Source organism: Apteryx mantelli, chromosome 5 (genome assembly GCF_036417845.1).
Source record: "Apteryx mantelli isolate bAptMan1 chromosome 5, bAptMan1.hap1, whole genome shotgun sequence".
NCBI lineage: Eukaryota > Metazoa > Chordata > Aves > Apterygiformes > Apterygidae > Apteryx > Apteryx mantelli.
Window position 1 is genome coordinate 33,093,325 of NC_089982.1, and position 25,529 is coordinate 33,118,853.

A 25,529-nucleotide genomic window follows, 5' to 3' on the forward strand; every position below is an offset into this window, starting at 1 on the left:
AACCATGGAGAATGAGTAAGGACCTCCAATTCAGATTTCATCTCAACTTGGGAGAAAAACCTCAACATCATGGGATTTATGCACCTAGTCCCTTCTGGCTTAAGTCATACTACAACCAAATTAGATAATCTTCACCTGGTATTCCTGTGTTAAAATCTCACTTCCCAGTATAGCCACCATTTTTATTTCTTTTCATGTCATCACTACTGTATAACAGGTTCTGCAAAGCTGCCTAAGTCATTACAGTGTTCTACAACTTTGTCATTATGGAGTGCTAATTAGCACAAATCTAGAATGATGGCTAAACCTAAGCCTGAATGCATGTGTATCTTCTTAAGATCAAACACTAAATCTTCTGGAGAATTTATAGGATCTGTAGCCACTTGTAGTATAACCTTGTCTCCAATGTCAGCATATCAGTATGTTTCTCTGTTTAGAAAAAAAACAAAAAACAAAAAAAAAAAAAAAACCCCACAACCTTTTGGGGTTTTTTGTTGGTCATGACCTGGGCTATCACCTGGACCTACCACCACTCCATCTGTTTATTCTCCAAGTAGAAACACATTAAAACTCTGACTCTCTTAACCTAATGAAATAAGTGTTTCATGCTTCAGCTACCTTGTTATACAACCCCACAAATGTCAGGAAGGCACGGACAGATTTAATCAAATAGCACCTAACTGCAAGATGTATATCATCATAGAAATAATCAGTATTGCAGCTACTTAATGATAATGTGAACATACCTGTAAATAAAATGTTCCCTTAGGTTGGGCATATAGCATTAAAAAGCTATAATCCAAATTCTGTTTAGTTCTCCACCTAAATGTAAGCAGCAAATTCTGATAAGCTTTTTGGCAGTTTTGCAAGAGTTATTTGTATAATAAAAGCATTAAAATAATAAATCATAAAGCTGAGTACTCTAACTTATTGTTAAGTGAATAAGAGGAAAGCAAGTAGTATGTTTTTGATGTAAAATAACCTCTGCTTTAAAATTTCCTCTATAATCAGTGTAAACATTTGTAAATAATTCAACTTTTCTTTAAAATGTAATGATAACTAAGCAAAATATTTCAATTTGTATCAACTCAGTCTGAAACAAAATGTTTAATTAATAAGTATATTCATGTTAAATGACTTAAAGATTCTATTCATTATATTATGAACAGCAGAGATTTATGCAAAATTATTATTTAAACATTATTCAAAATGCTTTAAAATTGAAATTTTTTACTGATCAGCAATGCAGAAGCAGGTTGATAAGCTTCATTTTCAAGTTTAAATGTAAACACAGATTTTTCTCCATAAAGTATAATGTCTCATTTTACTAAAGGATGAAGCTGATATAGGATAATGAATGCTAAAAGTTTGGTGAGTAATTCATAACTATTTAGAACAATTAACATCAAAGTGTATCTATATTGTATCTAATTCAAATCTAATCATCTCTCAAATATAAGTACATTAACATGTTTACGCTCTGCAGGATAGGAGGCCTATCTATAAGCCCCATATACATGCATACATATATATGTATGCATACATACACTCTCTGATTTCATTCATCATAAAGTTTAAATGCTGCAGCCCTCCTGCTGGCATTGTCTGGGTAGCTCCTAAGCACATTGAAATCAGAGGAAATAAATTTTCCTAATAAATTACTGTTATTGGTGGTCAAAAGGAACTTATTTTCCTCCAGTAAATCAATTTTGTTAGGTTATAATCTCTGTCTTAATGAATTTAGCACACATGAGCCAATGAAACCCCCAGAAGTTAGGATATGTTATTAATAGTAGTAAAAAAAAGTCCACAATCACCAAAAGTTAGGTCATTAATTAAACCTGCAGGAGTTGTTACTAGCTAGTTACAAGGCCACATGAGGTTTTCTTTGTGTATTCTCAGAGCCCCTCCCCTATTACCAGATAAAAAAAAATTCCTATTTTTGTCCTCTGTTACCAGATCATCTAGCCTATGACCACTTGGCATTTTCCATCTGGTTTAAAACCTGTGGGATGCCTGCAGTCCAGACCCACAGAAGAAGCCTTGGCTCTCACCCTGAAGCTGATGTGCAGTAGTAACAGCATAGCTTTTCTCAAGACTCCCTTGCGTAATAATTCCAAAAAGTACACTTGAGGTCCATTATCTCTGAAATTCAAACCTTATCAGCTCAGACAATACTGACTTTTGCAGAATTTTCCATTTTACACTCTTAGAAAAAGTTCTTAGGTTTTATACAGCTATATTACCTTACTCTGTCCTCTGAATCCCCAAATGTTTTCTTCAGGTTGGAAAGATCCGGATAATAATAAGCAGGAGGAGAAATAACCTCCAGGACTCCAGATTGGACTTCACTAGGGAAGCTGTGAAGAGAAGTTCAGTGAGACCCCACTCCTCAAAAGTCTTTCTGAAGCAACCAAGGACAGCAACTCCTAAAAGTTAGGTCTGCTCCTCCAGAGTAGAATTCACAACTCCAGCAAAAAACCCAAATCACCTATATTGTAAATCAAGACATTAGGAACCAAGAAAGGATTTCCAACAACCAGCAGAACAGGCAGGACAGTACCTCACTCAAGTCACAGCAAACACCAAAGAGAATTGTGTCTCAGAAATCCTGCCTCTCCTGAATATATAGGCATTTATGCATAATCCTGAGATGGTTCCTGAAATGCAACTGTAATTCACAACCAAAACCACTGTCTAGAATTACACACTAATGTTACCCCTTCCATGTGACCTACTAGTTTCCTTATTCTTTCTCTAGCTCTAATTTTGCATCTACCCAAAATGATACTCTCTTGGACTGGGGGTTTGGTATGAGGAATCTAGGTCTAGTCTCTGCTCCAAGGATTACATTTTGCATTTTAAAAGTTATTGAATAAAATACGTAATCAACTTTGGGAGCAGTAACTGGAACTCAGATCTCCCCCCTCCTCTAGAACACGTAAAATAAGTTATTCAGTTTTTAATAGGCATAGGATCACTAAAATAAGGATCAATTCTCAGGCCTAGGTTCCTCCTTTTCTATGATTACTGAAAAAAGACTAATGGTAAAAATTAAAACGTATCACAGTGAAAGTATGCTGATAAGACAGAATGACAATTTTACTGTATAATAGTGACAACAGCATCTGCTCTGCAGAAACATTTCCAAGAACCATAAAGAAAAAAGCATAAAAAATGAGATAAGTGCTTAATTTGCTGTACATATTGTACTTTCGGGTGCTAAACAGTACAGAGGAAGACTGCATGTTCACCTTGTCCTAGCTACAGCACCCCCTGTTCAAGCTAAACAAGCTAAACCTCCTGGAGGGAGGGAGCTATTGTTATTACTTAGCTAGTAGGCTGAGCTTGGGGAGTCATTTGGAGGAAATCTGCAGTGTAAATACCTGCAGAAAAATCTGCAGCAAAGCCTCAAAAAGTGATGGAAAGAAGGAAACTCCTCTGGGGGATCTTGTTCTATTTTTTGTTAGTATTCTAATAAAACATTGATACAGAGATTGGGAGCTTTGTTGTGGTTCATTTTAAAGGAGAGAAGGGGAAAGCAGTTTCACTTCAAATACCGGCCAAATTGGGGTTTTGTCACAGTAGGTAACTCATGAACAACTTTGTGCACTAAAGAAAACCAGCAACACCAGCACTACAGCACAATGTGGATATCATCTATTGTTCTCTTTCAGTCATCTGCCCTTCAGGGCCCTTAGCCTTATTTGTTTTGTGGCTATTAGATACTTTATATCATTTCTTAGAAAGCAGCATTAGTAAGACAAAATAATGCTATCAATGAATGTATTTTTTGCCCAAACAGTTCAATTTAGTAGTTGTTCTTCTCAAGCTGCTCTAAGTTTTTTCTACATGTACATGATACTGTAAATGTCTGTTGGACAGAATGGTAAGAGAAAGCAAAAAGAGAAAGCAATGGAATCCAAGCCTTTATTTGATAACTGTTACTTTAATTTAGCATAGCAAAGAACATGCATCTCATGCTATCTATCACATATTATTATAATATAAGCTGACTGCTGTCCAAAATCCATTGCCTTTATGAAAAAGAGGCAAACTAGGAAACAAAAACATCTAGAAACCATAGAAGACATCAGAATACACTGCAGAGCACTGTAGTCAGTGGGGACCTAATACATGCAGCCCCAGGTGCTTTGAATTGCATCATTAATTTCATTGGGAAAAGACTTAGGTTCAAGTAAATATTTATCAGAGGCCTTACCTGATTAGTTCAAGTATATTTATGAAATGAGAAAAGGAAAATAAACTGATACACATCTTTGTGTTCTGAATTTCACAGATAGTTATGATGCACATACCAATAGAGTGGCACCTTTGCTTCACTTTGTAGCAGCTCCATTTCAGTATGCTAGTGTTTTATAATTTATTGCTGAAATGCTCTAATTCCTTCCATAAATGCTGGAAATTTATTTATTAACTCTTCAGTATTACACAGTATACTACTTACCTGGTCCTAACACTTTCTGCAACACTGTTAACATATTCTGCATTCACCTGAAAAAAAAGAAGGGGGTTCATATTTAAATTTCACCTATTTTGTATTAAGTATTAAATATTTTGTAGGGAACATTTACATGTAGCCACTTCATTTTTATTGTCTAATTCTGTTCATTCCAAGCAAGAGAAGCATTTCTACTAAAAGACAGTATTGAGTTTTCAAGACAACTGAACTTTTAATCTAATTGAAAATAGAACCAATTTATCTCTAGCTATGCTTTCTGCATTTTGATTTCTCACTACTTCTGCATGCACTCAAGCCATTTTCTGGGTAAACTGTTTTACAGCTTCCAGTTATGCCAGAAAAGCACAGTCATACAACTGTCAATAAAAAGAAATGTTTCAGATTAATCACACAAAAAAATCATAAAAAGGGCCTATCGCTGCTGAGAAAAGTCATCTGAGCAAAGTTTCCTAAAGCTAACAATATCCAAAATTTTTACATAGAGCTTCTTCCTAATATAATAAACTTAGGGCACTTAGTCTGAAAATTATGAGGACATACTTAATCATTGCTGCTGTCAAATGAAATTAACAGTTTTCATGTGGAAAACATGTTAACTACATTAAACAGTGCTAAGTTTTTATGGATGTGATTTCCAAAGCAATGTATGGCCTGTCTTAGGAGTTTAGATTTTTTTTTTTTAATGCATAAGTAATCATCACCAGCTCTACATTAAATTTGTAATAAGTAAAGAAGATATGATGTGGTAAGCAAAGAACCATGATGAGAAGAAAACATCAAACTTTATTCACTTTCAGCCAATAAGTTACTCTGACTTAACCCATCACGTAAACATTTAACTTGATCTTCTAAAACTTTCTAGGAAACGGAAGGTGTGGATTCATGATCAGTGAACATGCCTGCCCTTCTCCACTAGCTACATGCTCTCATCACCTTTCATATCATGATCAACCAGTTCTAATTTACTGCACAGTTGAAAAAAATGGAAGCTGCAAGAACGTGACGTTGGGGAAGGGAGAAGAGACAGACTGACTCTTACAAGAGCAGTTTAATCTTAAATTGGTTTAAACTGACCATGAAACTACAATCTAAACTATTGTTTGTTAAACATGCCACTCTGGGACTATCCAAAGTGGAAAACTGTACCATTTTAGAAGTTAACACTTGAAAACTCAAAGAACTCTGAAACAGCCTAAGGGAATGTTTATCTGAATGGCAATTAGGCAAATCTTGTGCTGCTGAGGCTCTTCATTGGGAGATGCACAACTGTAAAATATGGTCAGCTCCTGAAAGTTAAGCTGAAGGAGAAATGGAGCCAGTAGAATTGGGCCTATCTAGTTATCATCGTGATCCAAACTGAAAGAGGAAGTCAAAATCTAACTATAGTATTACAATTGCAAAAGCTGTTATAAGTAGTGATTAAACCAAAACTTTAACTCCTAATGAATATGTATATGAAATTTAACATTGTTTATGGAAGGATAAAGAAATATGAAGAATAAATATAAGGTCTGAGTAATTCCCCAGTCTGTCATCTGCGAGTCACCAGCTAATTCCCTTCTATAGCTTTTTTCCAAAATCTCTTGATCACACTGGAAAACAGAGAAATTTTATCTACCACTAACATTTTAAATTGAGCATTTTTTACTTTTCCAAACATGGATTGTTTGTCTCTGAGTAGTTTAAAACTGTTTTCTTTTTCACAAGAAATGCCAGTTCACATGCAGAAGGCAAGACTCCAGCATGTCAAGGTACTGTTGTGAGACTGCGTAAGTCTACATTTTTTTCAGGTTCTATGGAACTTTCCTGGGAGGATTTACTTTTTATTCTGGTAATAGAATACATTACTTTCAGAGATAGTAAAAGTTCGTAAGATTTTATTTGAAAATCTGACTGCAGCAACTGTGTTTGTAAATATGGCTTTTTCCCCCTCCAACCATTTGAGTTGCAGGGTTTTTTTCCCCCATATCTGAAGACTGAGGCACTAACCTTCTCCACTCGTAAAGAAATCACTCCAGAAGTCCTGGCTGACAGTATATTGCAGAATCTCCTACGTTATTATATTAAGACACAAATTCCATATTGTCTTTTTATTGGCATACTGCATGTTTCCATATTAAATTACCTCTGCTACAAAGATGATTATTACGCAGTCATTCTTTTGCTCTTCAGAAAGTTCATATAATAGGGAATGCAGTGTATTTGTCAGATAATTTTGTTTTTCCCTTTTCACAGTAGGAATACCCATGACCAGTGAGACTGCAAAGACAGAAGTCAAAAATCACTTCATTTTAGGTCAGATAAAGAGAAACTTTAATTCCATTTTAATTTTGATTTGACATGACCATGAGAACATATGAACGGGTCTGTGCTGTTAGAAGATAATTATAACCATGACCATTCACTGATTGGCTTACTTGGTGACAGTTAATATTCCTATAGCACTGTAATAGCATTTGCCTTGCCATCTGAAGGAGGAGATACCTCCAATTAGATACCTGTATCTGTGTTTAAGCACTGGATCTACACTGATAGTGAATTATTCTAAGAATTTAGAGCCATTACTACCTCTGTCAAACATGTGGGTGTCTGCCCCCTAGTAGGGTTTCAAAAGTGCTTACTGAAAAAGTTGCCCTAGCTGTCTGTATGGAGTTAGAGAGATCCGAGTAGTAAGAGCTACCCAACACCGCTTTAGTGAGCAAATGACTTTCTCACAGGAAGTGAGTGTTGTATATCTCAGTAAGGAATCCAAATCAAAACTGCTTTCTGAGCTGTTTAACTGGTATGAACTGATGGCTTAGGCATAATCAATAGTAAGAGAAAGGAACTGAAATAAACTCTGGCAAAGGCTGCACTGGTGGCAAAACCATGCTATATTACATCATTAGTTTTTAAGCAGAACTTCTCTTTTTTCATCAATGAGGGCATTCCTGAAGTCACTAACCTAATATAACTCAATAAACCTATGGAAAAGACTCCTAGTCATAAAAAGCCTGTGAGGCTGGTAAGGAAACAGCAGATTTTGAAGGAAATGAATAGATGCTCCGAGTTGCTCAAGACTTCACTATCGGTGCCAATGTCAATTCAAAACCATAGAAGTTCCAGTGTTCCTTTCCAGTATGTAACTTGCTAAACCACTGTTTTTTAGCTTTTCTTTTTACACACCGAAGGTCAACCTGTACTTGTTGAAGTTCAGTCTTGCTATTGTGATTTTCATTTATAAATAAACACTGTGTTCTTTTATTACTTATTACTTTTATGTTTGCTAGAGAATGTGTCTGGTTTTCCAAGGTTTTTCTGTAACTGTTTGCTAACTACTTTCTGATACTTTGCAGACTAACACTGGTCTACATGCACTCAGTGAGAACTACTGCACTAGATCACATTGCTACAATTACACCTACTAATGAGAAGACTGTAGAAAGTTACCCATTGTCATGGGCAGTGTCAATTTTTTCCCTAACTAAATCAAAAGTGCTGTCAATGTTTCTTTACATAAAAGAAAAAAATTAAAATTTCAACAAATACAAAAACCAGACAAATGGTTGACCAGTTTGCTTGCTCCTTTTGACTATTCTTTTCACCTATTACCCAACAGTTTGGAGAAGCTGTAACTTAATCATTTGTATTATGTTTCATCGGAATTCATTGTTTTTTCTCCATGCATCAGTTGATTTCTCACTTGGATGAAGAATGTGCATTGGAATTTTATTAATATATTTCAAATTATCACATCATCTTTCCATTTGCTTATAACTTCAGCAGACTGAGCAGATTGGAAATTTTTCTTGGGTTCCTTAAGCACACTAATTTTGTGAGAAAAACGTCAGCCAATGCATTTTAGCCACATGAGTACATGACTAGGAACAAAAAAGATATTGTTTTCAATTATGACTATTTTTTGATATTTGAAAAGGTTTACCAGAATACTTAGGGGTGAGGACTTGGAACTGGGACAGGAGTGGTAAAAGTGCTTTTGCCACCCCGTGAAAATTTATTGAATTTGTCAACATTTTCAAATTTAGGGAGAAAAAAAAAATCCAAAGTTTGAGTATGTTTCATTGACAGAATTTAATAGATTTCTAGAAATGTATACAAAATATAAACCAAATTTTATTTCTTACCTCCAGTTCTCTGTTGCCCAATTACAACATTTGGAAAAATGGAATCTTCATATTCTCGAAGGTGAGGTAGATAGCAGTACATGTTTGTAAGATGCATGGGGGGTTTTCTGGTGAGATTTAATACTTTCCACTTCATATCATCTTAAAGAAACAACAAATCCACACATGTACATAAAATAAAAATCCAGCTGCAAGGACCATTATTCCAATTGTTTTCCTCAATTAAATAGTAGATTACCACACACAAGGTTATTCAATCAGAACCATTTATCAGAAAAGATTATATTTCACATGAATATTTCATGATGGTTAATAATTAGCTTGTCTGGTGATTGATTCCTGTTTCAGTCTAATGCAAGTTTCCCAGTTTCTCTAGTATATCTCAGGAATGGGCCTGACGATCCCAGGAATGAGTTCATGGTAATGCATTACAATAGCACATACACACCCCAATCAGACGGATCCCCTCCTGTGGCAATAAGTTGAGAATCCCATTGTATGATTCACCTCACACCCAGAAAATAACGCAAAGCTCCAATCCTGAACTTCCAGTGGAACTTCAGCTGGAGTTCTCAGTGCATAGATAGCTGCAGGATTGGGCCTAACTTAAAATACAATAAACAGTTATTTTAAATGCAGCTGGAGAAAACTAGTACATTTTTGCACAGGTGGCAGGTTATTTTATTTTTTTTAACTAACAAAAAGAAATACAGATTATGATTAATAAATTTCTTAGTAACTTAACTTAATAAAGTTCAGTGCTTTCCCCTGAATGTAAAACATGGTAATTTTCAGTATGCACATGAAGGGCCCAATCAGAAGTCATTAGGTTATAAAGTCCTATGACAAAAAGGACAATCAGACCCAAGCCTTTAAAAAAGGACAACCAGATTCAAGCCTTTAAAAAAATTCAAGAAACAAGACTGTAGTAGATAACGGGGAAAAAAAGAGGGAATATTTATTCTCTGCTATTTTAAAATGAAGATGAAAAAATGAGGATACTTATTAATGTTAAAATAACTGAAGTGTGACTTTTTAAAAACAAATCTATTAAAAAAAAAACTATATAAAAAATTGATAACATTCATTTACTAATTTGTATTTCTTTATATAAACATTCCTGAATGTTCCAGTGGTGTTAAACACTTTAGAATAAATGTAAAGAGCTACTAAAACCTGGACAATCTGCTTCTAAAATTATTATAAAATCACTTATAAGCTTGCAAAAAAATGTTATAGTTAATGTAAGACACCCATAGGAGCACAGATGATAGGCACAATGCAAAAAAAAAAAAAGAAAGGAGGGGTATGTGAAAGGATTAAAAGGAAGACTATATTTTATGGGAGGAAAAATAGTAAATGGTCCTTCTAATCTTTAACAAAACTGCTTGGAAACAAAACTTAAAATCATTCCAGGCTATATATTAACCAGTCATCTAAAGGCTTTAATCTTATATTCCTGACATAGGCAGCATATTGCTCTCATACTACAATTTTGTCTGTCATTCTCTGTTACTGAATTTACCTATACCCTACTAGCTACCCACAAGGTGCATGTCTTGCCCTGAAAGAAAAGAAAGCTCCCACGAATTTGCCTAAGGTATTTCATACCTCAGTGGGTACCTCCTCCAGATACTTTAATCAGCTGTGTAAAGAGGCTGGTGCTAGGGACTTCATGATATCAGAACAATACCTCAAGTAAATTTAGCCAACAAAATCACTTTAATGGTCTTCCAAGATACAGAAGACTTGAAAACCCACAGTTTCACAGTCAGTAGAGCAACACAAGGCTTATTGACTTAAATGGAAAGTTATTTTGCCTAAGAAAGGCATCTGGAACAAATTCCCAAATTTACCACTGTTAAAAGTTACTTAAAACAATCCCTACAAATGACTATATTCAGCTTTACTCATCCAGTTAGATCAACGCAGCCAGAACCTTACTGAGTAGGCAACATCTGAAGTTCTTCAGCCTCCAAGATACTCCCACTGAAAATGATAAATTGCCAGAGATTTCCCCCTCTCCAGAACACTGCTTCAGTTTTCAAAAACAATACATATGTCTAGACCTTTGTGTACGAAAGACACCCACAACTCCTCCCACTTTGCTTTGCCATTAAACGTATTGGAATTTTGCTGCATAGAAACTTCTTTCTTACTGCCTTCCTAACTTTTCAAGGACTTTCCACTTTTATAAGGAAGAGAAAATAGTCTCTGTCAAGGGCTGGGCAAAGGATATTAGTTTTACTATATGCAATAAAACATGGTTGGAATGGGAAGCAGAAGACTAAGTAAAAATAGAAGAAAACATTCAGTGATGTTTAAGAAATTTCTGCTTTAAATCCTGTGAATTGACAACAACTTCAGCACTTTCCGATGTTCATTTGGCTTCAGGAATAAAAATGGCACGGGGAAGGAGACTTGTGCTCTCCTCTACTGTTGTTACGTGCATTTGGCAAGAACTTTTTGTCTACAGTATGTGAGGCTACTAGTTGTGACAACATGTTCTCTATTTTAATACTTATAGGGCCACAATGTTGCTAACAGTTAAGCATTTGATTATAAGCATCTGAACAGTCCCACTGAATTAGTATTGGATAAATACAAATAAACAAAATAAATAGGAATAAACAAAAAGAGGCAAGGGAGAACAGGGTAAGAAACCAAGCTGACTACACAGAACCAGAATGCGTCATGTTCTTTCTTCTCTTTTACAGCCCTGGTTGATTCCTTCTTTTAATCAGGTATCAGCCTGCTGTACTGAATGCAAAGAAGTATTTAAAACAAACAGTTTTCAGTAGCATTCAGAGTTTTAAGTCCAGGTTTGCTGTGTAATGTTCCCAGGGCAGAGGTACTAGTCTTCCTCTTTCTCCAGGAAAGTAGCTCTTCCAATCCTAACAAGGAGGCATAATGGGCAGATCCTGCACTACTTCACTGTTTCTTTTAGGAGACAGAATCAAATAATCTAATCTGTTATCTGCAACTACCAGTGCACAGAGTAGAAAAAAAAAGTAGACTGTAAGACAGTAGGATCTAATGTGTTTTTTTTAAATAAATGAATAAGAACTTTAATTAAAAAATAGGAAGAAGTCAGATCACTAGAATAAACTTAATTGCATTTTGGTGTCTATCTTCCTAAAAAAATAAAAAAAGCAGAACCCCCCCCCCCAAATTACAGGCCTAGTATTTATCAATGTGTAATGGCATACTAAAAGCAGGTAAAAATAGCTTATTTAGTGTCTGTAGTTGGCAGCAAAAAAGTGAAGAAACTCTGTAAAAACCTAGATTAAAAAAAAGTGAACAGCATTTACTTGTGTTTACAGCTGTGACATCACTGCAGTCTATTCTGATCCCAGTTTTTTTTCTCATTTGTTTAATTAGTAACAGATCCTATATAAAGAGTGGCTAGAGATTGCTTTCCCACTCATTTTTTAAAGGAACTTTTACCTAATGCTGATATCATTAAATCAACGATTTTTCTCTCCACACTAATGGTAAATAAATATGAGCGCACAAAACTTCAATCCTTTAAGACAGTACATTTTTATACATACAAACCTGTATGATTTGTTGTTGAGTTCACTGCTTTTGCAACTACACGTTTAATTTCAACTAAGGCACTGCTCAGTTCATGTGATCTTTTTTTGTTTTCTTTTTCAGCATATAATAGTCTTTGATGAAGTTCCAAAAGCTGGGTTTTGTACACGTCTAAGTCATTTCCTGCAATGAGAATGTAATTTATTTTTAAAAAGGTTAATTATATAATGGAATAAAGAGAAAGAAAGAATACAAGACAGTCCAGAAGAAGACATGACCAGGAGAGTATAAACAATTAAAAAAGAGGCCATTCAAAGTTTACTCATTGAATAAAGAAGTCTGGAAGAGTATTAAGAAGCAGAGACACAGTTTAGGAAGCACAGTCATGTAAAGTCTTTAAAGTGAAGACAAGAAGTCAGAATGTGACATCAGTAATAAGGAAAAAGTCAGTCAAAAACTATGAATTGCGGGAAAGGTATTATCCAGTAAAATCAACAACATTTTTCAGTAATGACAAATCCTGATGATCCCTTGTTATGCTGAAGAAAGTAATTATATAGTGGCTTTTCTCTTGTATAAAGCAGCTATTAAGACTAAAAAAAAAAAGATATATAAATAAAACATAGTTATATCTCTCTATATATAAAGTTATGCAGTCTTCATCTATGACTGAAAAAGTGCCTGAAGTACATTAAGAACTATTAGAAAGGATGGTTATTTGAACTCCTGGATATATTTACTTCTCTAGACAACAACTAGATTTGTGCCGTCTTGAAAGTTATCTTTGTAATTTTTAGACCTTGTTTGATTAAATAGCCTACAATCATATCCAGATCAGGAACACTTTAGTCTGAATAATGGTTATCAGACACCTCTGCTTTTTCAATAACATTCTCACATAAGGCAAGTTCAAGATTGCTTACAGAAGATCTGCTTTCATAAGAAGCAATGACATAAAGCAAGTACTGTTAGTCTCAAGTACAGAACTTCTTAATTATCACAGATTATATACAAGACTCATAATTTATCAATGCCCTCACTGTCTCATTGCCATGTGAACAAAGACTGTTAGACTTGTTAAAATTGACATAAGGCCACACTTCAATAATGTCACTCAGTGTAGGTTCATCTGAAGAAAAAAAACAAACAAAAAAACCCAAACCTATGCTCAGCCGAGGAACTGACCTGAAAACTACAGGAAAAACACATGAAAAGACAATATCAAAAGAACAGGTGAAATTTCAGAACTTTGCTATTCTTATCTATAATATATCTGCAGGGGAGTTAGCATGAAAATCAAACATAAGTGTAACAACCAAAAAGTTAGTCTGTTTCATAATATAATGATACACAACTTAATATGAAAAGATTGTCCCCATTCTCAGAAACTACTTTCCCAGCTTAACTACTAAACAATTTAATTTTCTACTGGTATGCATTAGAAAAAAACATTGAAACTTCACACAAATTATGGATTTCATAAGAGTTTTACTAGAAAAAATTGAAACTTGTCAAAAAATGAAAAAGGGGACTTAAAAAAAAAAATCAGCATTACCAAACATTTTAAAGTCAAATGGCATTGTTTAGACACTTCTCCCATTCTATTTTTAGACTGTGCTGAGTCCCATCCTCAGCAGGACTCATTTGCTATGATCCACCATTGTCTCTCAGCAAAAGTGAAGCCCAAGGCACTCTAGCCTGTAGAAGAGACTGAGGGCAAAAGGCACATGTATTATATATTTGTGACAATCTGCAGAGGCATTTCAAACTGCAATTATTTTGCTTTGTAGCTAGAGTTTCTCCTCTTGGAGTAAGCAGAAGCCCTTACCACTTAATTAAGGACTTATCAAGTCCATAAGTTAATCAATAAATGTGTGACTGCAAGGCCTCAAAACCTAAAAAGATATAGGAAGAGAGCAGTTTAGAAAAAGCATTTTAAAAATAAAACATGTCATCTGTATTATTAATATTATTAGTGGTCTCAATGAAAAAGTGAAAGTTAATTAAAAGTAAGTTTACTAAAATGAACATAAAAATGAATGCTTCTAAAATTTCCTGACAGTCTTAAAAATGTTTTGACCTGTAAGAAAGGCATTCATAAGTAGGAGGAGTTTGTATGAAGCAACTAGAAATGTAAATTCAGGGTTGTAGCATGGAGAAGAAAACTGAATTATTTCAGCTGTGTGCAACAAGAAAGTTTGGGGTTACTTAAGTAGGTTTCCCTTAAAAAGAACCAGAATAAATAAATAAATGAAAGGACAAATGAGGAAGTAGATGGAGATTCCATCTTTTAACAACTGCAGGGGAAAAATTAAGTTTAAAATAGTTTTCCAAGACAAATCTGTTATGAGGTATCAGGCTACAGAGCTAGAACCCTGAGATAGTGAAAATATTGGAGCACATAACGAAGATCTCTCTTATCAAATACTATTTAGAAATATATTTTTCTGTTTTATGCTTATCTTTCACAGTTGTTTCCAGTGTTATAATTCAACTTTCAGCTTTTTGCTTTAGATTAAAACCTTCTGTTTCCATTTTATTCTTATACATAGTTTCAACAGAGTTAAGGGACTGACTGGCATTAGTCACAACGTTTACATAGCAAGAAAGTGATTCCAGATAGAGCATCAATACATGTAAACATGGTGGAGATTTATCTTGTAAATTCAAGACAAATTCAGAGGTGTACATTAAAGATGCAGTAACCAACGTGTATTCCTCTTTAAACTGCAAGTGCTATTTTGGGAGTTAGATAGCATCGAGTGCCAAGAAAGAGTGGAGGTATAACCCTAAATGAAAAGTTCCACGTGCTCCTTCTGGCAAGATGCAAACAATAGAGAGCGAGCCCACAAGCTTAGGACAAGTACATGTTGGCATGCGATGCCACTTGAAGCTTTTGACAAAGAGAATCGATGATCTTGTAACAGAGAGATTTCTGCTGGCATGTTTCATAATTAAATGCTGGAAATTGCTATCCCATTGCCATTTCCAGTGCTGTAATAGCATAAAATTTTGCTAAACTGAATTCCCTCAGTACAACTATGTTAGAGGAAGAATCAATAATTAAACTACAGATGAATAACAACACTGATAGTCTCTCTCTCTCTCTCTGTTTACAGTTCTTTTAGCTACCTGGTGTCAGCATGACTCAAAACTACCAGTGCCACTACCAGGTTGACATTTTGGCATGCACCAAGTACTTGTATTTTCACTTTCTTATTTTCAGGTGTGCCTGCCTTAACATTGTAGACACCTCTGCCAAATAAAAGATCAATACTCAGCTATCACTGACTGCAGCCAAAGAAGCTGGTGTTTGTAATGGGCTTTACCTATTCTTCAGGCCAGAAGAGGGAAACCACACTTTTGAGTCTTTCAGAATTGAAGCCTTAATAGAGCAAGATTCCTAATATTTGCATATCTCATTCAATTTTGACAGCTAGTGAAGCAAGAATTTGAAAAAAGGAATGAGTATTCATTTGCCCTTACTGAAGGATAAATCTTTATATAAACATACATGCTTCTATGGTTTGAAATAGAACAAGAAATAACAAGCTATCAGATCATATATAAATAAGATTACTGTTAGTTAACCTTTGGCAAAAAGTGTATGTTTAGAATACAGTACTGAAGTTTTTATATTTTGTTGTGCAACAGTATAGTCACAAACACTTTTTATTACTGATATTATTGTAGCAAGCTAAGAAGACAAAATCGGAAACATTATGAAACTAAACACTCCAGACATTTAAGTGTTCATTAAATGTATATGTATTTTAGCGTGCATGTCGAAAGAGGTCTTCTTTAAGGATCTAAGGATCTACACAGAACTTTAACGATTGTTTCTAATTTCCAATAGTTTTCTTGGAAAGAACAGACAGAAGCTTTTTGTGAATATAACTCATTTTGGCAAGGCAGGGAGGGCCCAGAAAAAGGAGTTTCAGAAATATTGCAAAACACTCTCTATCCCCAATGATAGTCTTACCTAACAACACCAGTCTACAGAAGGTTCTATCTGCAATGGGGAATGTCGGGATAAAAAGAGAAAGTAGCAAGAAGACCAGGACCTATGGCAAAACTACAAAAGCAGATGAAGATAAAGGCTTCTTTTCCACTCTGATAGGCTGAAGATTAATCACTTTGAAGGACTAAGGAAATCCTACTAGGAAATTCCAATGGGGTTACACTGGCTATAAGCTGGGGGGAAAAAAAAAACAGAATCAATGATAACATTTAAAGCTTTGTGACAAATCTTCAGCTCTACTACAGCAGTTCTAATTGTTTACTACATTGTCATATATATTTTATGGCTAGTGTAATTCTAAGATGGCAATACTTAAGATGGTTTTAAATGCAGTCTTGTGTTATCGCCTAATATATGCATACATATATATAACACTGCACCAGAAACTAAAACTGTTTAGAAACTTTTAGAAACAATACTAATCTCTAAAACAAATACTCATTCTGAAAGTCAAAGGATTGTTTCTCTCAGCTTCAAATACACATACTTCCCATTATCATGAAGGCTTCTAGTTTTACTAACAACTGATTTCTGGCAATATAAAAGAGCTGTGGAACAATTCATCAATATCTCTTTCTAATATTCAAGGAAAAAAAGAAAATTAAAGCAAAATTGGGAGTGGCAGCAAGAAGCGAAGAAAAATCCCAGAGTCTAGCAGTGCAATAACCTCTCTCCTATTTCTTGATTATAAGCTACATTGTTTACCATACCCTACAACACCTTCTTTCAGAAAATCCGTTGTGGTAATGCCCTGTTTAAAAGAAAACTAAATGATCACACTGACTGCAAAAGATCTTGTCATACTTTGTACTTGGAACCACTGCTCACTGTTCAGGTTAATGAAGCATATTAAAGCATTCAAGCATGCATTGCACTAATAACTGTGGCGGTTTATTGTCTTCCTGTAACTGATCTAAAATAGATAGACCTTTCTAAGCCTTCTTATTGCACACTTTGCAAGCTCAGGTTTTGTTCTGTCAGAATGAGGAGGAAAAGTCTCCAAAACAATGCCTCTTAGTTCAGAACACCTAGTTCTTAAACAAGCACTTAAATTCAGCAATGTTCTAATGTCTAAAGGTATTTATGCATCCTTCTAGATAAGGACACCTTCCTGAATTTGTGCCTGATATATAAATATGTTGTTTATAACGCCACAGCACAGAATTACTTGCATCTTCCAATAGGTTAGAGATAACCAAGATAAACTACCGTAAATTCAGAAGCAGCTTCACCTGCACTGGGTATATTCACCCATTATGTTCAATCTTGGTTAGAAGTGGGGAATTGTTGAGCCTTACCCATAGGACACAACATGTCTTAACACATATCTTAAATCTTCAGGAGCCTGAAGTGAGAGTCAGTGCTCAGGCTGGCTTATTTTACACAGTTGAAATGGAAAATTTAAATGAGTGAGTGAAGAATTGTTTCCACTCATCTGTCTTATTCATGCTCTGAAAGAGATGACAATTGCTATGACTGATGCGGGAGTCTACAAACAGGAGGAGAACAGTTGACTTTAGCCAGGCACAATTCTCACCTGGTTGGTTGAAACCCTTGCCAAACTGTGATCCTGGGGTATGAAATACTGAGGTTCGGTAGGCCAACACATGGGGTTTAACCTACAGTGAGGATATTCTCACCATGTTTTTATAGCTCTTTATGTAGGTGTCTAACTGAGCAGAGTAATTAGGTGGGAGTATGATCTGTCAGTGGTCTATTTGTCTTTGACAAATCATCAAGGATTTGTCCACATCAGGAGCTCCAAGGCAACAGAGGCCAGCGCAGGGACACTGTATTAACCCAGTGACATCAAAGAACAGTGTGCCAGCAGTTTCACTGTATGGGAAGCTATGGTTCCTCAGTGCCCACACTAGGAAGAGAACCAGAATCATATTTCAATACTAAAAAACACCCTAACCTTTATAGGGTTAACCGCAGATCAAAGTTAATCACTGAATTTTTAAATTGTATAATGAATATGGGTCCACTGTTGTTTTTGGCATAGCATATATTGGCATATATTTGGCATATATTTTTGTAAATCTATTTATATACTGTATCTAACTGAAAATAGATAAGCAAATTTGTTTAAAAGAAAACAAAACTAAGTTCTAATAGCGCATTATCTTAAATGCTGGCAAAAAATCCTCAATCCTCATTTTAGATCTAAGTCTTTTCCTGTATTAGAACCTAGTGAAAAGTGGTCTTAAAACATTCACTCAGAACATTAACATACATGAAAGCAATAGAAAAGAAGTGGAAAAATGTATAAATTCAATGGATAGTCCATGGTGTTTGCTCATAATCAGTGTATTTTGGTTTTAACATAGTAATGTTAGTAACAATATAGGTTCTTAATAGCAATGGAAAATTCTGATTTGAATATGGTTGTTATTAGATAAATAAAATGTACTCATTCACTTAGGACAATTAAATAGTTATTGCTTCATTCTGGTTAATATTTCAAATATTTTTATTGTTCTGCCTGATGTAGCAACAATCACTCATTTATACACTCATGTAATTAAATGCCTATCAACTAAAGTATTTCTGAATAAAACCATATTCTTCCAGGAGCGTGCAGCATTAGGAAAGCATAAAGGTCATATATTTCCACTTAAGTACAGGTTGTGATGATACACTGCACAGCAAACAAAAAGAGGTCAGAAATGTTCCTTATTCCTTCCTCTACAAAGAACAACAGTAACTAGTCTCATTTTGTACCTGAATCTTTACAGGATTTATGACTCAGTTCCTCTGCTTTTGAAGACAAGGCAACCGTTATTCCTGCCAAATTAATTGCAAAAAGCACCAGACTCTTAGTTCAGTAAACGACATATTTAGAAGCCAGTAAATCTATACAGCTTTCATAAGTCTTGGATACAAATTTTGGTATAAAATTTGGGATCAGTAAATACACTCTCTCAAGCCCCATTTGAGATGCTTGTATGTTATTTAAATATCAAAATGCAGAACTATGCAAAGAATCTGAATAAGCAATAAATGGATCGGAGGAACTGTTCTCTTACCGCACTGTGCATTTTGGCCACATCCTGCCTGCACACTGGGACAAAACCCAGATGTGCAATAACCTCTGTATGCTCTCAATTCCACTGGAAGGAAATGTATGCATTAAGAAAAGGAGGAAGGATTTGGCCTTCCAGTCAAACCTTGATCTGAGCTCCCAAGGGCCTAGTACTGGTGGTTAGACACAGCCTAACAGGCCTAAAGCAGACAGGAAAACTGGTTTCTGCATGTTCATAAATCTGAATAAAGCAAAGAGAGAATGGTGTGATTCAAGGCTCCTTGTCAGTCTGTCAGTTTGCCACTATTTAATTGAAGCTTTGAGCCAGAGTGTGCCAGCTGGGTCTGCATCGGTCAGCCTGCAAAGAGCTCTGTCACAGATGCCAGAATCACCTGGGGAGCTCTGCTTGGGGTGCACAGTAGGAGCAGTGGTTGGCTAGCTGGAGCATTGCATCAAAGCACACACAGAAGATTACTGGAAATAAAAGGTAAAATGTGTAATCGGTTGTTTGTGCTAGCGTATACATTATTTTATTTCAGCTGAAAACAACTGAGGCTCATCAGAAACCCTTTTTTATTACTGTCCTCCCTTTCCTGGTGATAAACTTTGTGAAATAATTAAAAATTTAATATATTAAACAATTTGCTAAACCTTAAGTATACTTTTGTGAGTGTGATGAAGTACGAACAGTTCCTCTTTTCCTCTCCCTCCCTAAAGAAATAATTAAAGAAATCCAGGTTTCACTATTTTTGACTCAACTTATGTATTAACATGTTTATATTCTTGTGGCATCATATTTATCATCAGTTTCTCCTACCTACTAGGCAAAGTTTAGTTTTGATTTACTTGGGAAAGTATCCCACAAATTTAGGTGAAGAGAGCAGCAACACATTATAAATGAATTCAAAGAGATCTAATCCTTAACCCGTACATGCAACATGAAGAAGCACTGTCATGTGAGATGATCCTATTTACCTCATTGCTGTGATTTCTAGAAAATTCTCTGTTACTCCATCAAGACACCACAGTTATTTTTCATTCAGGAATAGTCTTTCCTGCGAAGAAACTTTACATAAATTCATAATGAGTTTATAACATGCTCTTACCTAATGATTATAAAAATATATTTTTCAAGTGGAAAAAATAAAGTTTCTTACCTCCTTACACCTACTTTCTCTACTTCTGTATACCTGTGATACTTCTTGTTGATTAATACTTGCATGGAAGACTCTAGTTAAAACTGGGTGAGCAAATCACTATGTAAATCATAAATTGTATACTGCTTTCCATAACTACAAATCTATATGAGCAGTAATTATATGAGAGCAAACACTTTTGGTCAGGAGGTGAAGTAACAACTGGATTGCAACCCAGTTGCATAACAGTAGAAACATCTGCATCATCCTGACAACAGCCTTTCCTGCCCTCAGATGCAAACTGTTTGCTTCAGACAGGTTTTGCTTAGGGCCTGGGGAGGGACAAAAAAGCTCACAGCAAAACCACGCAGGATGTGGAACAGGTATTGCTACACCAGTCAACCTGATTACTTGCTAATTGCAGCCTACGTCTACAAGCACTCTAAAGGATGTTAAAGGAATAGTCAGTCCTATTACCACACCAGTTTAGACAGACAGTATCAGATTTGCTGAAGATCTGGTGATTACCAATTGTCTCTGTAACCACTTCATCATTCTTTCGCCACAAAACCATCAGTCTATCGAAACTGAAACCTTTACTTATACTTATTTATGAAGTAATGAAAAAAATCAATATGCAAACTTCCTTATAAGGATTGTTTAAAGTTATATAGCAATATAGGCCATTTTCAAAGTCCACAATCCCTGAAGTCTACTGATTTTATCAGATTCTGAACTTAAATTTTTTAAAAGTATGTTTCTAATCCCAATGACTGTGAAGAGGAGCTTGAAAACATGATCTGGGTGTAAGTGATGCAGGAACATCTTACCTGCCAAGCCAGTTCAAGTTACCTGTACTTGAATTAAGTCTCACATGTGCTTGTCAACACACAAACTGCACTGAGTAGTTACATTAGCAGCACAAAATATCCAATTATTTACTGCACTGCTGTTATCAACAGCAAAAAAACTTCACTCAAATCTCACAAACTAACTAGCTAGCCCCTTAATATCTCTGGCTGAAGCTATTGACTTTTGTTTGCACAGAAATCAGGACAGAGACAAAACCTGATCTGTACTTCAAGTCAATACTGAAGGGCAGAAAGGCTGCAGGCAAAACTAAACACAAGCTTTTGCAGAACTATTTTTTATATTATTAGAGTACTTAAGACCACTAAGTCCTGAGCTAGGATGACCAGTCTCTAGATGTACAACAAACACAAACAAAAAAGATTATTATTCTAATGTCACTACAATCCAAGAAACAGTAAATGGATGAATGGAGAGAAACCAAAGGGAATATTGCTGCTTAATATGATATGCTATAGACAAAGATCAGGAGCAGACTAAGTGTTTTTTATGGGCAAAGCAGAAAAGAAAAATGAAATAACTATCTGGAGATTTAACAAATATGGGGAAGAAAATGTGCCATGGAAGAAAATTTGACAAGTAAGTGAAAGACATGAGAGCCGACGAGCAGGGACACTACTTCACCTCTCAGCTACATGTGGGATAAGTGAAAAGGACATTAGAAGAAAAAAAAAAATCTCATGTTTGAGTTGAGAGAAAGTGGGAAAGGAACTCCTGTAGGGCTCCAGGCATGTCAATAGTGAGGTAAGTTCAATAACAGGGAAGGGAAGAAGGAGAGAGATTTAACAATACCTAAGCAGAGGTATCTGCCTGTTTTAGAAGAAAAAAAATTCAGTTCAGACCACCTTCTTATACAGATATTCCCTGACACCAACAGGGCAGTACTTGGTTTCCTACTGACTTTCTGTGGGAAAAGTTAACAACACACTGTTGTTCTTGGGTTTTTTTGATAGATAGGAATCTCCGTCTTCTAACCGCACTCAGGAGCAAAGACTGTATCTTTCCAGTGAAATAAACTTAATACAAAGTCATTTACCACATACTGTTACCTCCTCCCTTAGTTATGATTATCAACTCTCTTCTTTACATATCTGTGAGACTTATCACATTTAAGAGAGAACACGTTTCTGAACATGTTCTTTTGGCCCCGATGCTTTCTGTTCTAAAGTCTGTTCTTTTCTTTCTTTTTTTTAAGTTAACAAAAATATCGTTCCACTTATTTTTTAATCAAAGGATTCCTCCCTTCAAAGGCAGTAAAAACATAGTAAAAACTCTGCATAGTAAAAACAGAGGATCTGAATGTTTCTTAGTAAAGCAGGTGCTAATAATGAGGAGAATGATGCCACCTAAGAGGAATTAGTTACTTTGTTTTCTGTGGAGGAGACAACTGTGGAAGGAGAAAAATTAAATCAACACATACACAGAGGGAAGAACCTCCACCAAAAAAACAGAACACCAGCAGAGAAAGGACAAAAAGAAATAAGGATGAATAAAAATGGAACTTCAGCAAAGAGGAGTCACAAAATGCAAATCAGAAAATAAAATGGTGATGGGGTGTATTGGGTGTATAAGATAAACAACTTTATAGCTGACAAGAAAGGATTAAGACAGGATGACTACCATTGCCTCGACTGGATTCAACATCACAATCACATTGTAGCCCCTAGATTCCTGCTGCCACTTCTATTTATTACAGAAATAATTAATTTAAAAAAATTAACTGCTAGTCTGACAAAATCATCTTTAGTTCATCCCAGAAATCATCAATTGACTTATTCTAATTATTCCGCACTTACAGAACCAGACCTTTTCTGAAGGTGTAAATAGGAAAAATAAACACAAACTGTCACATAACAAGCCATGTCTTCAGGGCTCAAAAGTGCTATGCAGAGATACCTTCTAATTTATTCTTGGAAAATAACACCAGTTTTCTTTTTCCTGTGCAGGCTCAGATACTCTTAGATGTGGCTTTCTGCAGATCTATCCGACATATGCCACCTACATAATCTATGACAAAGATGTTATGCTTTTTTCATTTTATAAGCAAACATACAAAAACTTGTATCTTCTCTGGAGTGAACATTCCCTTCTAGTACTAGAAGCTAACAAAAAGAAAAGTGACTTGGTAATATTAAAAAAAAATAAATAAATCACTTTTTAAAAGTGAAAACCATGCCAATCAACTTTAATCTTGTTATTTCCATCCTAACCCAGGATTGTTATTAGTAGCATTTGTTAAAATTCTTTCTTTTTTTAATTGCACAGGTTTGATCCAAGGATGCAATCCTGTAATGTTATGCAAGTTTATAACTTGGTGCATGTGCCCTGGGAAAAAAGAAGAAGGAAAAAGAAAAAGAGATACATATTTAACTTTATGCATTGCGAAGCATCCCACTGCCTTCAGGTTTCTGTTTTGACAGAAGCACAAGTTGCTGCTAGGATGGCCAAGCGGAGCTGCTCGCTGCGCGCAGAGCTGAAGGCTCACACGCCCTTGCAGAGCGGGGTCTCGGGCAGCCCTCGCCCCCAGGGCCGGCTGTCAGGCGCCGGCCGCGGCACCCCAGCGTACTAAGTCAGCGCCAGCGGTGCGACCGGTTTCGACGGGCGGCGGCGGTCGGGCGTTAGGTGGGTGCAGCAGCCGCCTCCCCCGCAGCCCGGCAGCAGGCTGATCACAAAGCCCGGGGAGCGGGGGCTGCCGACCCAGCCGCCCCCCCGCCCTGCCCTGCCCTGCCCGGCCCTGCCCTGCCCTGCCCGCCGCGGGGCGGCCGCCGCCGCCGCCAACGCCGCTCGCCGCCGCCAACGCCGCTCGCCGCCGCCGGCCCGACCGTTGGGCACCGCCGCGGCGGAGCAGGTGCCGCCCCGCCGGGCCGAGCCGGGCCGGGGGCCGCAGCAGCGCAGCCTCACCCGCTCTCACCTCCGCTCCCCTGCCACGCCGCCAGCCACAGCAAGGGGAAGGCGGCGCCCAGGCACAGCGCCGTGACGAGGGGGCCATGCCGCAGCCGCATCTCCCGGCGGGGCGCCGCCAGTCCCGCCGCTGCCGGCCGCCGCGGCTCCCCCGCCCCGGCCCCCGCCCCGGGCGCGCCGCGCTCACGGAGCCTCCCCGGCCGCGGCGGGGCCCCGCGCAGCCACAGCAGCGGGAGCAACGCCCGCGCCGCCGCCGCCGCCGCGCTGGGCTCGGGCAGCTGAGAGCCGCAACGTGCGCGCTGCTGTGCGGCCACCTGCTAGACAGCCGCCTCCTTCCTTGACTTACTGCTGGCACTTATTACCTATTATCTTAATTGCCCAGGGATGTGGTTCTCTTAGATATAATTTGCTTTATATAAAAATATGCTTGTACTAGTAACACAGTAACTCATCCCTCCTTTACCTAACAACCGCACCTCAGACCTGTTTACACCTGCCCACTTAACGACTGTACCTCATCTTATACCAAGACCATAAATCATTTGGAATAGTGTCCTTTAAAATAACCCCCAAACCCACAACACTGTTCAGTGCCCAGACATGTGCACATTTGAGTCTTAATCCGAACGCCTGCCTTTATGTTCCACCTTTACACTGCTAAAAGTATAACTATTTCCTTTTTCTGAAAGTTAATCCAAGACTCCTAAAATTACACGGTGCTACTCTTCCTAGGTTAGTGGAACCTTCCTGTGTTTGAACGTTCACATGGTTGGGTTCACTTCTCCATTTAATAATTACTTGGAATTATAAATGTTGATTATTATTCATAAATACACAGGAGACTGCTAAGTAGCTCACATCAGTATACAAATGGAGAACTACAAAACCAAGTATGGCTCCATGAATCACTGGGAAACCTGGAGTTAGACTTTGCTATTCCTGACCTTTACTCATGCACTAAACTAAGCTGCCCTCTTCCTCCTTTTGCTGACATCTTGCTTTGATATTTTTACTATAAATCTTCTTCAAATTGCACTTACTTTAAATACATATTCCTAGTTGTTTTAAGTCAATAAATTAAAAGCTCAAAACACTACTTTTAATGGAAGATCAATTTAAGTTTTGGCACATGTATAGTAAAATAGGCATTTAGACCTAAGATGAACAAATAAACATTAAATTTGTCATATGTAATGAATAAAAATGCCTTTTAATTGACTTGCCAATGGGCATCTGTAACAAAGCCAAAGTGAACATGGGATGTGGTCAAGCAGGAGGGATACTGAAGACAAGAGTAACAGAAACCTAACACACACTAAACTTTAGTTTATTTTCAGAGCCAGTTAGCAAAAATTATCATTGAATATTTCCAGAAACTAGTAACAACATATATATATATTCCCTATGTATGGGGAATGCCTGTGGAGACTGT

At 36.7% G+C, this 25,529-nt stretch overlaps 1 protein-coding gene across 1 annotated transcript in view; it reads right to left on the bottom strand.

The window, feature by feature from the left end:
- MGAT4D (MGAT4 family member D) overlaps positions 1–24,198 on the bottom strand; it is a 39,103-nt gene extending 14,905 nt beyond the window's left edge. Inside the window, exons 1-7 of the mRNA XM_067297107.1 lie at positions 24,108–24,198; positions 12,166–12,327; positions 8,608–8,748; positions 6,609–6,742; positions 4,469–4,515; positions 2,247–2,360; positions 747–822 (exon numbers count right to left, since the gene is read on the bottom strand). Coding sequence (XP_067153208.1) covers positions 747–822; positions 2,247–2,360; positions 4,469–4,515; positions 6,609–6,742; positions 8,608–8,748; positions 12,166–12,327; positions 24,108–24,198 — 765 coding nt within the window. The remainder of the gene's footprint in view (positions 1–746; positions 823–2,246; positions 2,361–4,468; positions 4,516–6,608; positions 6,743–8,607; positions 8,749–12,165; positions 12,328–24,107) is intronic.
- Positions 24,199–25,529: the final 1,331 nt, after the last annotated feature.